Source organism: Notothenia rossii (genome assembly GCF_949606895.1).
Source record: "Notothenia rossii genome assembly, chromosome: 1".
Lineage (NCBI taxonomy): Eukaryota > Metazoa > Chordata > Actinopteri > Perciformes > Nototheniidae > Notothenia > Notothenia rossii.
The window spans coordinates 83,677,404-83,689,342 of NC_136912.1; the positions used below are offsets into that span (position 1 = coordinate 83,677,404).

General features: G+C 41.5%; 1 protein-coding gene across 3 annotated transcripts in view; it reads left to right on the forward strand.

Annotated features, from left to right (window-relative positions):
* LOC307030029 (vitellogenin-1-like) overlaps window positions 1-10,833 on the forward strand; it is a 33,838-nt gene extending 23,005 nt beyond the window's left edge. For 2 of the 3 annotated variants that reach the window (XM_079666264.1, XM_079666262.1), the window contains exons 2-34: window positions 411-431; window positions 607-758; window positions 846-1,097; window positions 1,182-1,343; window positions 1,433-1,581; window positions 1,661-1,811; window positions 1,902-2,059; window positions 2,143-2,308; window positions 2,379-2,504; window positions 2,594-2,812; window positions 2,899-3,110; window positions 3,196-3,293; window positions 3,385-3,509; window positions 3,609-3,710; window positions 3,801-3,920; window positions 4,011-4,197; window positions 4,362-4,455; window positions 4,543-4,728; window positions 4,846-4,969; window positions 5,052-5,262; window positions 5,352-5,776; window positions 5,853-5,894; window positions 6,002-6,076; window positions 6,179-6,385; window positions 6,485-6,627; window positions 6,716-6,845; window positions 9,185-9,308; window positions 9,398-9,581; window positions 9,664-9,758; window positions 9,850-9,944; window positions 10,094-10,259; window positions 10,423-10,584; window positions 10,677-10,833. In XM_079666264.1, coding sequence (XP_079522390.1) covers window positions 411-431; window positions 607-758; window positions 846-1,097; window positions 1,182-1,343; window positions 1,433-1,581; window positions 1,661-1,811; window positions 1,902-2,059; window positions 2,143-2,308; window positions 2,379-2,504; window positions 2,594-2,812; window positions 2,899-3,110; window positions 3,196-3,293; window positions 3,385-3,509; window positions 3,609-3,710; window positions 3,801-3,920; window positions 4,011-4,197; window positions 4,362-4,455; window positions 4,543-4,728; window positions 4,846-4,969; window positions 5,052-5,262; window positions 5,352-5,776; window positions 5,853-5,894; window positions 6,002-6,076; window positions 6,179-6,385; window positions 6,485-6,627; window positions 6,716-6,845; window positions 9,185-9,308; window positions 9,398-9,581; window positions 9,664-9,758; window positions 9,850-9,944; window positions 10,094-10,259; window positions 10,423-10,584; window positions 10,677-10,780 — 4,967 coding nt within the window. In that variant the 3' untranslated portion in view covers window positions 10,781-10,833. The remainder of the gene's footprint in view (window positions 1-410; window positions 432-606; window positions 759-845; window positions 1,098-1,181; window positions 1,344-1,432; window positions 1,582-1,660; window positions 1,812-1,901; window positions 2,060-2,142; window positions 2,309-2,378; window positions 2,505-2,593; window positions 2,813-2,898; window positions 3,111-3,195; window positions 3,294-3,384; window positions 3,510-3,608; window positions 3,711-3,800; window positions 3,921-4,010; window positions 4,198-4,361; window positions 4,456-4,542; window positions 4,729-4,845; window positions 4,970-5,051; window positions 5,263-5,351; window positions 5,777-5,852; window positions 5,895-6,001; window positions 6,077-6,178; window positions 6,386-6,484; window positions 6,628-6,715; window positions 6,846-9,184; window positions 9,309-9,397; window positions 9,582-9,663; window positions 9,759-9,849; window positions 9,945-10,093; window positions 10,260-10,422; window positions 10,585-10,676) is intronic. The other variant, XM_079666263.1, reaches the window with a different exon arrangement.
* The last annotated feature ends 1,106 nt before the right edge of the window (window positions 10,834-11,939 follow it).

Below are 11,939 nucleotides of genomic sequence, written 5' to 3' on the forward strand. Positions count from 1 at the left end.
TGGTTGATAGTTCCAGTGATCCTGCTTTTTTGTCAAATTTAGGATGTGAGAGATTGCTATATTATAATATAAAGTCTAATATAATGTTATATTGAACTTGAAAAAAATCAAGGGACAATAACGTAAAAGACTATCTATTAATATTATAAAGAATAAGAGATTAAAATATCAGTATCAGAGTAACAACATAAGATCACCTGAAATGATCATGTACATTTATAATAATACACAGTATCTGGATGTTTAAATACATTGAAATCAAAATATTTCCTACTTTCAACCCTACCTTAAAATGTATTGCTGTTATTATATTATATGAACAATAAAGACAATTGCATTTTAAATTAGTAGATTTAATAGTTTCACAATGTTCTTGCTGGATTATTAATATATTTTTTATCTGATTTCAGCTGCTCAGCCCCATAACTATGGTAAGTTAATTCATTTATTATTATCAGTAAAATACAGCTTCTACCTATAAATATCTGGATGCACAATGCATTGCAACATTCACCACAACTACATTTCCACAGGAATAGTTGTGGTAAAATACAATCTACTTGATAAATGATGGTTAATATGAAGTGATATAAATTGTTCTTACAGCTCCTGATTTTGCTGCCGGTGAGACTTATGTCTACAAATATGAGGCACTGCTCCTGGGCGGTCTTCCGGATCAAGGTTTGGCAAGAGCCGGACTCAAAATCAGCAGCAAAGTTCTCATCAGTGCAACAGGTCAAAATACATTCATGCTGAAGGTAAACAATAAAATCAGTTGCACGCAACAATCCTCTCAGTTTTAAAATGCTATTTGTCCTGTAATAAATCATATTCTTACACTCTAGCTTGCTGAACCAGAGATCGCTGAGTTCAGTGGTGTCTGGCCCAAGGATCCTTTAGTCCCAGCACCAAAGGTGATCGCAGCCCTGGCCGCTCAGCTCTCGACTCCCGTCAAGTTTGAGTATGCCAATGGTGTTGTTGGAAAAATCTTTGCCCCTGAGGGAATCTCAACAATGGTGCTGAACGTCTACAGAGGTATCCTGAATGTTCTTCAGCTCAACATCAAGAGGACACAGAATGTCTATGAGATGCAGGAGGTTTGTCAAAGATCCTTCAGAACTGATACGAAATCCATTGTAGGAAGTTGAATCTCTCTAGTAAACGTACACTCTTCTTTTAAGGCTGGAGCTCAGGGTGTGTGCAAGACCCTTTATGCCATCAGTGAAGACGAAAGGGCTGAACGCATCCATTTGACTAAGACCAGGGATCTGAACCACTGTCAGGAGAGGGTGATGATGGATATAGGATTGGCATACACTGAGAAATGTGTAAAGTGTCAGCAGGTAGGTTAAAACTAATTTCGTGTCACGCATTCATCTATAAAAGTAGAAAACGTTGCATTACTGAGCAACTATGTGGTTTGTCTTCACAGGATTCAAAGAACCTGAGAGGAGCTACAGCATACAATTATGTCTTGAAGCCAGTTGCTAACGGCATCCTGATCCTGGAGGCAACAGTCAATGAAGTGATCCAGTTCTCACCTTTCACTGAAATGAATGGAGCTGCTCAGATGGAGACAAAGTAAGTCAGCTGATAGTGTACTAAGAAGGATAGATTAATGGCCACGTTTTTGTTCTAATGGAGCTGCATTACTTTCAAGGCAATCCTTGGTCTTCCTTGAGATTCAGAGAGCCCCTATTGTACCCATCGCGGTTCAGTATCTTCACCGTGGATCTCTCAAGTACGAGTTCTCCAATGAGCTTCTTCAGACACCCATTCAGCTCATCAAGATCACCAACGTCAAGGCTCAGGTAAAGTCTCAGACTGCTTTAGAATATATTAAATACATATCTGAATCTATTCTATATATAACTAATCCACCTTCAATTACCTGTTCTTAGATTGTGGAGGCTCTGAATCATCTGGTTGCCCACAACGTTGAGAGAGTCCATGAAGATGCACCTCTGAAGTTTTTGGAACTCATTCAGCTCCTCCGTAATGCACGTTTTGAAGACCTGGAAATGCTCTGGAGCCAATACAAAACCAAACCTGCCTACAGGTGACTTTAAGTGTTTGAACATTTTAATTACATTTAAGAAAATATATGGAAACAGGTTCACTCAATCCATTGTCCTCTTCCAGACAGTGGATCCTGGATGCAATCCCTGCCACTGGAACTCCTTCCGCTCTGAGATTCATCAAGGAGAAATACATGACTGGTGACTTGTCTGTTGCTGAAACTGCTCAGGCTTTGATTGCATCTGTTCACATGGTGACAGCAAACACTGAGGCCATCAAGATCATCCAGGTAAGTACCTGACAAAGCAAAATACTTTGTTGTAATAAGAATTGAGGTATGAAACATTTCTTTCTTTTAGGCAATGGCAGTCAACAACAAGATAGTGCAAAGCCCAATTCTGCGTGAGATCGTCCTCCTTGGATATGGTACCATGATTGCAAAACACTGTGTTGAGATGGCTGTCTGCCCTGCTGAACTTATTAAGGTGAAAAAAATGATGTCTTTACACATTACTCTTCTGCACATTTCTAAATGATGAAGCAAGTTCAAAATGTCTCCTTTCCCTTTCATCAGCCCATCCAAGACCTCCTTGCAGAGGCTGTTGCTAAAGATGAGATCGAGGACATCATCCTGCTCATGAAGGTTTTGGGAAACGCTGCCCATCCTACTAGCCTTAAGCCCATCACAAAGGTCCTGCCCATTCATGGCACTGCAGCTGCATCTCTGCCCATGAGAGTCCACGCTGATGCCATCCTGGCCCTGAGGAACATTGCAAAGAAGGAGCCTAGAGCGGTAAATACTAAATACCAAACAGAATTTAAAATGTTCTAGTTTTTACACATAGCATGAAAATGACTTGGCTTTCTCGTGTAAAACAGGTTCAAGAATTGGCCATTCAGCTTTACATGGACAAGGCTCTTCACCCAGAGCTTCGTATGCTTGCATGCATTGTGCTGTTTGAGACAAGGCCTCCAATGGGTTTGGTGACAACTCTTGCCAATATTGTGAAGACAGAACAGAATATGCAGGTAGCGAGCTTCACTTATTCTCACATGAAGTCCCTGACGAGGAGCACTATCCATTCCACAGTGTAAGAGCACTTTCTGATCCCAATTCATCATCAAGTGTTAGCCATTAATTATGTTACTCAGCTACTCTCTCTGGTGTCATTTTAGTACTGCAGCTTGCAACGTCGCCATAAAGCTCTTGAGCCCAAGGCTAGACAGACTGAGCCTACGTTTCAGCAAATCCATCTACATGGATGTCTATAACAGTAAGGCTCATCTCATTTGCTATGTCTCACCCCCCTTATACCCCATTTTTTCGGGAACATCAACTAACTGCATTTTGTCAAACATTTACAGATCCCTTAATGCTCGGTGCTGCTGCCAGTGCTTTCTACATCAATGATGCTGCCACCATTCTGCCCAGATCCTTGATGGCTAAAACCACTGCCTACCTTGCTGGAGCTGCTGCTGATATTCTGGAGGTAAAAAAAGAAAAAAACATAGCCTCTAAGCTACATACTTGGTCTTTTAATACAAAAATTATTAAAAAAAACTTTTCAACATTTTCATTTTTTTCCTAGGTTAGAGTTAGAACTGAGGGACTCCAGGAGGTTCTTCTGAAAAACCCTGAACTCGTTGACAATGTTGACAGGATCACCAAGATGAAGCGTGTTATTAAGGCTGTAAGCAATTAAACATCAGGAAGTTGCAAATATTTAATAGCAAACATGGAACCTAAAAAAACATAACACACCAGACTTGTCTTTTTACAGCTTGCTCAGTGGAAGGCTCAGCCCAACAGTGCACCTCTGGCATCCGTCTATGTCAAATTCTTTGGACAAGAAATTGCCTTCGCCGACATCGACAAAGCTTTGATTGATAAGGCCATTGCGGTATGTTTCAAATGACTATTTGTCAATCTCAAGATCACGTTTCCAAACCAATTGTTTATCACAATAACTATGATAATTGTTTCCCTACAGCTTGCCACTGCACCCTCTATGAAGGAATTGGGTATGGACGCTCTCAAGGCTCTGCTGGCTGGTATTTCCGTGAACTTCGCTAAGCCCTTGCTTGTCAATGAAGTGAGGCGTATCCTGCCAACTTCTGCAGGTCTTCCAATGGAGCTCAGTCTTTACACCGCTGTCGTGGCTGCTGCATCTGTTCAAGGTGATCAAGTCCCACATATTTACTCAAGTCTTGTTTGCCAATCAAAAAAGGTGCTGATTTGCTCTAGATTGAATACATTTGTAATTCCTGATACAGCCTTAAAAAGTCAAGGTTATCTTGGGTCCAATTATAGTGGTGTTAAACCTTTTTATTTGTTTTCTCAGTCAAGGCCATCACAACACCAACTCTGCCAGAAAACTTCCATCTTGCTCACCTTCTGAAGACTGACATGCAGCTTGAGACTGAGATCAAACCAAGGTAGGTTCAATCTAACTTTTTTTAAAGTAGCGCATCCAAAATATAACATATTATACTGTATAACATCCCAATGTCCTCTTCTTCCAGCATTGCTTTGAACACATTTGCTGTGATGGGAATAAACGCCCTCTTACTCCAGGCTAATGTGATGTCAAGAGCTAAACTCAACTCCATTCTCCCAGCCAAAATCACCGCAAGACTCGACCTCACCGAGGGCCACTTTAAGATTGAAGCTCTGCCCGTTTCTGTGCCTGAAAACATTGCAACTCTTCAGTAAGCCCAACATTTTGAGCTTAATGTATACCCTGGAAAATATTAAAGTCCTGTCACACCTAGGATGTATTTATCTAAGAAATATATTTGATTACGTTTTTGTTTTTCAATCAACAGAGTTGAGGCTTTAGCTGTGTCAAGAAATATGGAGGATCTTGCTGCTGAAAGAATCACCCCCATCATCCCTGCCAAACTCGTGCAGCCCTTTTCTAAGCTTGTTTCATCTGCTTCTGCTAGTTTGGTGAGCTTTAAACATTGTCTTTAATGATACCAAAACAAATATCTACATTTACAACATAGTTAACATTTCTTTCTTTTCATAGTCAAAGTCTTCAGAGATCCTTAGCCAGGAGGTTGAAGCCCCCATCATTACACCCAAAGCAGTGCAGTTTGAGAAGAAGTATTGTGTTAAAGCTGTTGCCCTTGGAATGAAGGGATGTTTGAGGGTTGCCACTGAGAATGCCGCTTCCCTCCAGGCTGCTATTTTGTACAAACTGGTTGGAAAGCACTCTGCTGCTCTCTCCTTAAAACCAAGTAAGTATTATAGAATCAGTCCTTACAGAGTTTTGTAGAAGCAGTGTGCATAAAGCAATTGTTAATATATGATCTAATGATACTTTCAGTTGAAGGAGAGGCCATTGAGCGACTGGAACTTAAGGTTCAGATTGGACCAAAGGCTGCAGACATACTTGTTAAACAGATCAACCTGAGCGAAGACATTATTGAAGAACAACCACTTATGATGAAGCTGAAGAAACTCCTGGTCCCTGGTCAGAAGGTCAAATCATCTTCCTCTTCCAGCTCCAGCAGCTCTCGCTCAAGCCATAGCTCCAGCAGCTCTCGCTCAAGCCCTAGCTCCAGCTCCAGTTCCAGCTCCTCCTCTCGTGTTGCCAGCAAGGCCCTTGATGCAGCTGATCCAGCCAAAAGACTTCGCAGCAGCAGCAGCAGGGCCTCCAGATCTGTGAGCAAAACCAGCTCGGCATCTAGCCTTGCATCACTCTTTAGTGCTAGCTCAAGCTCCTCCAGCTCCAGTGCTCGTCTCTCAAAGGTAAACATGGTAGAATCTAAAGGTGACTACATATGAAAGTAAGTCTGGAATCTAACAAAATGTTTCTTTTAAACAGCGACTGATTGCTCGCAAGTTCCAGAAGAACCACAAGTTGCAGGTATGTTTGGATGGTGCTTCAAACCATGACAATATATTGTACAGTTTGAACATGTTAACTTCTGTTGAAGCTTTCTCATGGTGGACTTCTGTACATTATTATTGCAGACTCTCACCTCTCAAGCATCTGCCATTTCCACAAGCAGAAGCAGTGCCTCAAGCTTTGAGGCCATCACCACACAGGTAAATCTTGGTCATATATTAAATTAGACAATCCTCCTCCTTTTGATTTACTGATTGGTTTGTTGTTGTACTTACATTATTCAACCCTGATTGATCCCACAGAACAAATTCCTTGCTAAACATCTTGCTCCTATCTTTGCAATCATCGCCCGTGTCATCAAAGTTGACAAGAGGGAGATTGGATACGAACTGGCAGGCTACTTGGACAGACCTACCTCCAGACTTCAGATTGTTCTGGCTGCCTTGGCTGCCGATGACAACTGGAAGCTCTGTGCTGATGGAGTTCTTCTTAGCAAACACAAAGCCACAGTAAGACACTTGCTTATTGGATAGATAATAGGGCATAATATGAAAAAGGTAACTGTTAAAACCAGCTGCCTTAACTTCACATCTGCTGTTTCTGAATAGGCTCAAATCGCCTGGGGAGCAGAATGCAAGCAGTACGACACAATGATCACAGCCGAGACAGGTCTTCTTGGAAAAAGCCCTGCAGCTCGCCTCAGAGCGACCTGGAAAGAACTGCCTTCTGCCCTTAAACGCTATGCAAAGAAGTATGAACCCTCATACACACTGCCTTTACACTATTCACATGCAATATACACTATTTTAAATATCTGATATGTGGAAAATCATTCACAGGGTTTATGACTACATTCCTGCACCACCTGGCGTGATCAAAGGAAAGGATGAAACGAGCGTCAATCAGCTGTCCTTAACAGTGGTTGCCCCATCTGCCAAAATCATTGAACTCATTTGGAAAGCACCAACAGTAAGAATAATTCTGATGTATTCATGGGCGTCGCAGCCATTATATGAGGGTGGGACAAGTCCCCCCCACTTTTTGAAACGATTAGTTTAGACCCCCCCACTTTTACCATGTGGAAAGTCCGTGAATCGGTCTATCCACTCGCCGCACTTTGTAGAGCGCTGTGTCAGTGCTTCACTATCAAATCCATTCCACTTGCTTATTGAGAGAATGCCCAAATCAATGAAACTCCGTACCACGTTTTCACTGGTACTTTGTACCAAGGCAGATTCTCACATAGCGCGCGTATGTTCAAGGAGTGTTGTCATAGTTGGACAGCTCAGATCTGTTGTATGAAGCGACGCCGGTAGCGGAGGTAAGGCACACACACCAAATGTTCAGGGGCCTCATTTATAACGCCTTGCGTAGGATTCACGTGGGAAGGTTGCTTACGTAGTAGAAATCCAAAAAATAGGTACAGAAATTTTCCGATTCACAAAACATTGCATACCGGCGAGGAAAGTGCGTATGGCACTTCCTACGCCGGTTTCCCTTTATAAATCACAACCGACTCGAAATGCGGTGCAGCTGCGGGCTTCACGTAACGCCCATATTTGCCTATAAATAGTCAAAGATACGCCCTTTCATTCATTCATTTTGACTGACTTTATGAAGAAGATCGCAGGAAATGACGACAGAACAGCTAAAAAAAACATCTCACACCATGTCAGATTTTGGTTATTTTGGGGAGGTCGAGATCAATCATATTGTTTGGTGGATGCAGTTAGAACCAGAGTAGCAGCATGGAGGTCGGATAGTCACCAAAATAAATAAATAAGTGGTCCGAAAAAGGTTAATGACAAAATAAATACACATAGCCTTCCTCAGGCAGTGTGTTTGTACCGGGGACAGGAGAAACCCCCTTGATGAGAAACTATAAGAAATGATCGGGGAATCCCTCCGGAGTGGAGTCATGCCGACTGGATCTGAATTATTTGTTTGTATTTGGTGGTTTGTGTTCCAACTTTTAATCAGCAACTATATATCCATAATCCACCAGTTAAAGGAAATACAACTAATGTGTTGTGTTATATTCGCTGTACAATTTACCACATATGGTATTCTTAGTTTCCACACCTCCTGTGTTTCACGAGCGACTTATCAAGTCTTGGCAAACGGCATAAAACACGATTAAACATGATAGTATATAAAACCATGCTCGTATCTACAACCTATAGAAATGCAAAACGGCGTTAGTTTAGATGTAATTCTGTCCATTTATGAGAAAACATTTCATAACATTAACACAACATATTCGAGGTGGTTTTAAATAACATATCCGTATTTATTTATTTCTCCCAGTTATGTTTGTGTGTGCACTGAGGAGTCTCAAACAGGCGTTTGTTTAATCATTTTAAGATTGGCTTTTATCAATGTTTGAAAATGAATTCTTCATATATGATAAATGAGAGGTAACATTTTGTTTATGGTATTATTTCCACATATTTCTCTCCATTCTTCCTTCTGCCAACGGTGTCGCAGTTTCTCGTCCCTCCCGTTGTTGTGCTTAGTGCGTACGCATGGGTTAGAGTTTGCGTGGAGGACCGCACGTTTTCCCGTCAAGTTAGTATTTTATAAATAGCAAACATTGCGTAGAAACTGGCGTACGTCATTTTTTTTGCGTATATCCCTTTATAAATGAGGCCCCAGGACATTGTTAATACAGCGAAAATCAAAGCTGACGATCTCTTCGTTTGATATGTTTTCTCCCCCAGACAACATGGACATAAGAAAAAAAAATTCAAAGAAGAGGAAAGTAAGTCATCAGCTGGTAGCAGTTAATCAGTTAACAGTGTCGGCGGCGGTGGCAAAAGCGTCTCAGTTCTTGAGAGGAGTTTCGTCTTTATGTCATGATAGAGAGATACAAATACTGAATAGTTTAGAAGAGAAAACACATCGAAATGCCAGGTTACTAGTATTTATCATGTAAACAGGGAACATGAATAACCCGATCTCTCTGTGCTCATGTAAACACCATGATGTCCATGTAGAGACGCAGTCAGTGTGTTTTACTGGAGCCTCAGTTCGATAAGAGATTATTTTCTGAGTTCTTTAACTTAGGTATTCTCTCTCAAAATGGTAATGTGCATTATGTTTTGATTATACTTCTTATCATTCAGAAGATTTTTGTGTGTAAAAGTATCAAACCACCTGTTAAAATGCACCAGAATACAGGAAATCTATCTTTTTTTTTCGTGGGGGGGATCCCCAAACCCCCCGTTAAAAATGTCCCCCCCACATTCAGGATGCTTTCTACGCCCATGGATGTATTTACTAGTAATTATGAATTATTCTGTCTACAGCGTACTGTCTATAAGCTGGACCTTCATCTTCCAATGGCTCTGCCACTTGAAAAAATCAAGGGTCTTACCCCCTTCGATGAGGTTATTGATAATGTCAACTACATCCTTGCCGAGGCTGGCGCAGGTAATGAATGACCTTAGTGTTTAGAATGAAATGCACTGACAGTTACCTTTGGCTCATGATAATAATTAAATCATTTTTTTAATTCTCAGCAGCTGAATGTAGTTTTGGCAACAACATATTGACCACATTCAACAACAGAAGATACGAGAACAAGATGCCCCAGTCTTGCTACCAAGTTCTGGCACAGGATTGTACCAATGAGCTTAAATTCATGGTTCTGCTGAAGAAGGATCAAATTGAACAGAACTACATCAACGTGAAAATCGCTGATATGTGAGTGTCCATTAAAAAACAAACACAAAAACTGTCCACAAATGGACAAAACTAAACAGGATTTTCTTTTTTCCACTTGCAGCGATATTGACCTGTACCATAAGAACAGTGAAGTGATTATCAAGGTCAATGGAATGGAAATACCCATCAACAACCTGCCATACCAGCATCCCAAAGGTTTCTATAGACATTAATGTCCCCCTTAACATCTTTTACTGGTGTAAAATAGGGTTGAAGATATGACTATGAAACTGTTACTTGCTTACAGCTCCAATCCAGATCAAGCCTAAGGGTGGAGGTATCTCTGTGTTCGCTCCCAGTCTTGGTCTACATGAAGTCTACTATGACAAGAACTCATGGACGGTAAATGAAACACTAACTAGGAACAATTTAATAAAAATACATAAAATTGAAAGATCTATTCATGTAAATCCAAAGTTGTTTCTTTGTTCTATAACTAATATGCAATTCTTAAAACTGATTGCCATGTCTAATATGATGTTGCAATGCAGATTAAAGTTGTGGACTGGATGAAGGGAAAGACCTGTGGACTCTGTGGAAAGGCTGACGGAGAAATCAGACAGGAGTACCGCACACCCAACGGACGCTTGACAAAGAGCGCAGTCAGCTTCGCTCATTCCTGGGTTCTTCCAGCCGAGAGCTGCAGGGACACCACCGGTGGGACCTAAAGTTCATTGTGAAATTAGTTTTACAGCAACATCCTTTTGCACTGATATAAAACAATAGTAAAACATTTGTTAATTGTGAGAGTTGATCTTTTAAACATGCACGATGCACTGAGTCCTACAGAAACTCACCAATCACCCTTGTTCTCTCTCAGAGTGCCGCATGAAGCTTGAATCTGTGCAGCTGGAAAGTCAGATACACATCCATGGCCAGGAATCGAAATGCTTCTCTGTTGAGCCTGTGCTGCGCTGCCTGTCCGGCTGCTTCCCTGTGAAGACCACCTCCGTCACTGTTGGCTACCACTGCCTGCCTGCTGGTGAGTCTTGCAAAGAAGTCACAGTTGGTTCTATTTAAATAATAAAGAAAAATACACAGTTACTGATTGTTCCCCTTTTTTCCCTTGTGCAGATGCTGCCCAGAATTACCCCGAGAATATCTATGATAAGAGCGTGGACCTGAGGGAAACAGCAGAAGCCCACCTCGCCTGCAGCTGCACTGCTCAGTGTGCTTAATAATATAATAATATTAAGCATCATGTTTTGAATAAAATTCATTTCAAAGAAAACGTTCTGTTATTAAGTTATTTCAATTATTGGGGCTTGCATTACTTACTAAAAATAATGTAATGGCACAAGTTGTTGGATTTGTAAACATGCTTTAATTCAAAGGTTTTAGTGTCATATGCAAAAAAAAAATGGTTGTTAGGAAATCTAATCCTGTCAATCCGGCCTGCCACATTTGCAAGAAACAATAGGCGCTTTCACACCTGTCATGGCCTGGTTCTTGGCCATAACAAAAAGGTGTGGAAAGGACAAGAATATAAGAAAATATATTTATTAACCAGAACTCAACGGGAACCAAAACTAACATCAAGGCAAGTATAAGCGAGAGTGGCCGCTCCCAGAACAGGTCCTCCGCGGAGAGAGTGATCGAGACTATATACGCCGGGATCCGGAGTCATGGATGATCCTGCGGTCCTGTGTCATGGATCGCGAGTCCTGGATCTTGAGTCGTGGCTGTGGTCCTGGATCATAAGTCCTGGATGGATATCCTCGTGGATTCATCTTCCTATTATACACACATGCATTTCCAAACATTTGGACTACCTATGTTGCAAATGTATTATCTTTTCAATTTACACACGACATCTATTGCACGTCTGTCCGTCCTGGGAGAGGGATCCCTCCTCTGTTGCTCTCCCTGAGGTTTCTCCCATTTTTCCCTTTAAACTGTGGGTTTTCTCTGGAAGTTTTTCCTTGTACGATGTGAGGGTCTAAGGACAGAGTGTGTCGTATTGTCATACTGATATTCTGTACAAACTGTGAAGTCCACTGAGACAAATGTAACATTTGTGATATTGGGCTATATAAATAAACATTGATTGATTGATTGACTCTGGCTCAGGCCTTTCAATCCTCCGGTGCCAGCAGCCAGGTGTCCTCAATCAGCACTGACACAAACAGAGGGAGAACATTAAAGGGCCATACACACACCACAGGAGACCCCCCCCCCCCCCCCCAGGCTGTGGAGGTATGATGAAGCGTTGAACCACTTGGACAATTGTGTCGGAAATAGGTTCATTTCTCGAAGCTTCAGTTACAGCGACCTCTCCTAGCGAAGTGCAAGGCTGCAGTGGGTTTAAAGGTATCTTTGCCTTGAAAAATATTCGAT